The sequence below is a fragment of the Emiliania huxleyi genome (assembly GCF_000372725.1).
Source record: "Emiliania huxleyi CCMP1516 chromosome Unknown EMIHUscaffold_1514, whole genome shotgun sequence".
In the NCBI taxonomy this organism is placed as follows: domain Eukaryota; phylum Haptophyta; order Isochrysidales; family Noelaerhabdaceae; genus Emiliania; species Emiliania huxleyi.
In genome coordinates this window covers 5,414-8,442 of record NW_005201075.1, presented here as the reverse complement: position 1 = coordinate 8,442, position 3,029 = coordinate 5,414, and the positions used below count along the sequence as shown (strand labels likewise).

The 3,029-nt window shown below is 69.2% G+C and overlaps 1 protein-coding gene across 1 annotated transcript; it reads left to right on the top strand.

Moving 5' to 3' along the window:
- Positions 1-885: 885 nt before the first annotated feature.
- On the top strand, positions 886-2,430 carry EMIHUDRAFT_122807 (hypothetical protein; the record flags this gene model as incomplete). The annotated part of the gene is made up of 2 exons (XM_005786363.1): positions 886-1,147; positions 1,399-2,430. Coding segments are annotated over 2 exons (1,294 nt in total), but the record flags the coding sequence as incomplete, so codon positions are not given.
- Between the last annotated feature and the right edge of the window lie 599 nt (positions 2,431-3,029).

Below are 3,029 nucleotides of genomic sequence, written 5' to 3'. Positions count from 1 at the left end.
GGCCCCAGCCTCCAACGCCCCAGCTCCAGACAGTGCTGTCGGCGGCGAGGGCGAGGCTGTGGGTGTCTCTAGCCGACACGCTCACGGCGCGCTCGCCGCCCAGCGGAGGAAGGCGGGTCGGCGTATTCAGCCGCGTCACGCCTTCACCGTGGCCTAGTAGCCGTGGAGAGTTGGGCGGCAACCCGCCGCACGACGAGAGCCGCCCCTCGCCGTCGATGAAGAGGCTGTGGAAGTGGCCTGCTGCAAGCCTCGCCGGCGGGTTGGACTCGCGCAGCAGCGCCGACAAGCACAGCCACCGCACGGCGCAGCCCTCGCCCTCTGGCAGCGCCGGCAGCTCGAAGCCGCGCTCTTGCGCCCGCAAGCGGATGGCATCCACCGCAAGCGAGGCGTGGAAGAGGAGCGAGACGGCCGCGGCGCGAGCGATATCGGTTGGGTCGCAGCGAGAGAGGGCGCGCACGAGGAGCTCCGAGGGGAGATCGAGGAGGCGGGTGGGCGGCGGCGTGTCTGGCGAGGGAGCGGAAGGGGCGGCGGGGGCGAGGCGGCGCGAGCGGCGCGAGCGCCGCGGCGGGGCAGACATCGCGAGAAAAAGAATTTCAGGCGCGGCGCGTGAGAAAAAAAATACCACAAAGCTCCCTCGAAAAAGAATTTTACAACAAACCAAAACAAAAGGCGCGAAACAGAATTTTACAACCTTGCGAAAAAAAGAATGCTGTTCGCGATTCCATGAGCCTTCATCGCCGAGCGGACGACGACCATGATGCAGGCACGACCACTACGGCTCGGCCGTACTTGTTCGCTGCGAGCAGCCAGGCCCCGCCTTCGTCTATGCAGCGACCCTTGGAGCACGTGTGCACTTCCTCAGCGTCGCGTCGCCAGTGGCCGCAGTGGCGGCAGCAGCACCGATAGTAGCGACAGCAGCGGCAGCGGCAGCGGCAGCGGCAGTACCAGCGGCGGAAGCGGCGGAAACGCTGACAGCGACAGCGGCGACTCGTCGCTGCGCGGGCTTGTGCTCACGCAGCAGGCGAAGACGCAGCTCGGAGTCGTGCTCGTGAGCTCGGCGCTCCTGCAGCTCGGCATCGGCATGATCGTGCCCATCCTGCCCGCCTACGCCTCCTCGGTGGGCCTGACCGAGGCCCACGTCGGCGTGGTGATCGCCGTGCCGGCCATGGCGCGCGCCTGCCTCAACCTGCCAGCCGGCCACCGCTGGCGGACGTGCTGGGGCGCAAGCCATTGACACAAAGGATGCATCCCCATTCTTAGCCAATAGGCCAGCTGGCGGTCGTGCTGGGGCGCAAGCCATTGACACAAAGGATGCATCCCCATTCTTAGCCAATAGGCCAGCTGGCGGTCGTGCTGGGGCGCAAGCCATTGACACAAAGGATGCATGCCCATTCTTAGCCAATAGGCCAGCTGGCGGACGTGCTGGGGCGGAAGCCGCCGTGGGTAGGTGGCGCAATCGTCGACGGCGTCGGCTGCATCGCGACCGCGTGTGCCGGAGGGCTCGGGTCGATGGTCTCCGCGCGGCTGCTGATGGGCGCGGGCTCGGCGGTCGGCGGGAGCGCCGCCACCGCGTACGCGATGGACGTGCTCTCCCTCTACCCGAAGCACAAGGGGAGGCTGCTCGGCGCGCTGAACGCCGCCGGAGCGCTCGCTTGGATCCTCGGGCCGGCGCTGGGCGGCTTCCTCGCCGAGCGAGCGGGGATCGGCTTGCCTTTCGTCCTTGTCGGAGGCATCCTCCTCGCCACCGCCCCCGCCATACACTGGCTGCTGCCGGAAACGCAGCCGCCCGCGCCGGGCACCTCGGTGGCGTCGCTGCGCTTTCGGGCGCTGCTCGACGGCACGCAGCGGAGCTTCGGCGCCCTAGCGCGCGACCGCAACCAGCAGGCGCTGATGCTGATGCAGTGCGCCCTCTTCACCGGCTGGTCTTGCAGCCTGACAGTGTTGCCGCTGTACGCCGCCGCCACCCACGGCGCCTCGCCCGCGGAGCTCGGGACGCTCTACTCGGTCTCGTCGGCCTTGGGGGTCCTCGGCGCTCCGCTCGGGGGCGCCGCCGCCGACGCGCTTGGCCGCGTCCCCGCCGTCTCGCTCGGCGGTGGGATGCTCGTCGCGTCCTTCGCGTCGCTGGCCGCCGTCGACTCGCAGCTGCACCTCCTCGGCACCATGGCGGCGCTAGGCTTCGGAGAGGCCTTCCTGATGAGCTCAATCGCCGCCCTCGCCAACGACGTCACGCCGCCGCACCTCCGCGGCGCGCAGTCGGCGCTGCTCGCGCAGGTGGGGGACGTCACATTCGTGGCGATGCCGATCGCCCTCTCCCTCCTCGCCACGACCGCCTCGCACGAGTCCGCCTTCCTCGCCTCCGCGGGCCTCATCGCGGGCGCCAGCGCGGGCTTCCGGACCCTCGCCCGCCCGTGCAAGCCGCGGCACGGGTAGCTGGCGGGTGGCGGCAGAGCTAGAGGGCCGTGCACAAAAATGTGACGATAGTTATTGTCCCTTGCAAATGACAGTTCCGTCTCAAGAAAATACTTACACGTATGGCCGCCTCCTGTCTCTCACGTCGTCGGCGCGACCTGGTTCGTGCTGCTGCCCCTCAGCAGCGTCATCGAGCTCGCCCGCCGCGCCATCACCAGCAAGCTGGCGCCTCGCTCTTGCGGCTCCTCCGACGCCCTGCGCAAGGCCGCAAGGCCGCCGTCGGGGTCGATACGCCCCACGTGCCCCCTCCAGCGCTGCTGCAGCCGCGTCGCGATGTAGCTCGTTGCCACATTGTGCGTCGGCTTGGCGGGGCCGGCCGAGACGGTGCTGCGAGAGACGGAGCGCTGCATCTGCCGCGTCGTGTCGTTCAGCGGGAGCGGCACGCCAGCGACATCGTAAGAGAGCGCGTTGAGCACCTCCGTGAAGTGCACGCGGCCGCCGCGGTCGGGGATGTCGAGCTTGTTTATCCACGTGAGCAGGTCGAGGCGGGTCGCCCCATCGGGCGCGGCGCTCCCCTCGTGTGCCACCACCGCCTTGCCGAGCGGTGGAGGCAGCGACTG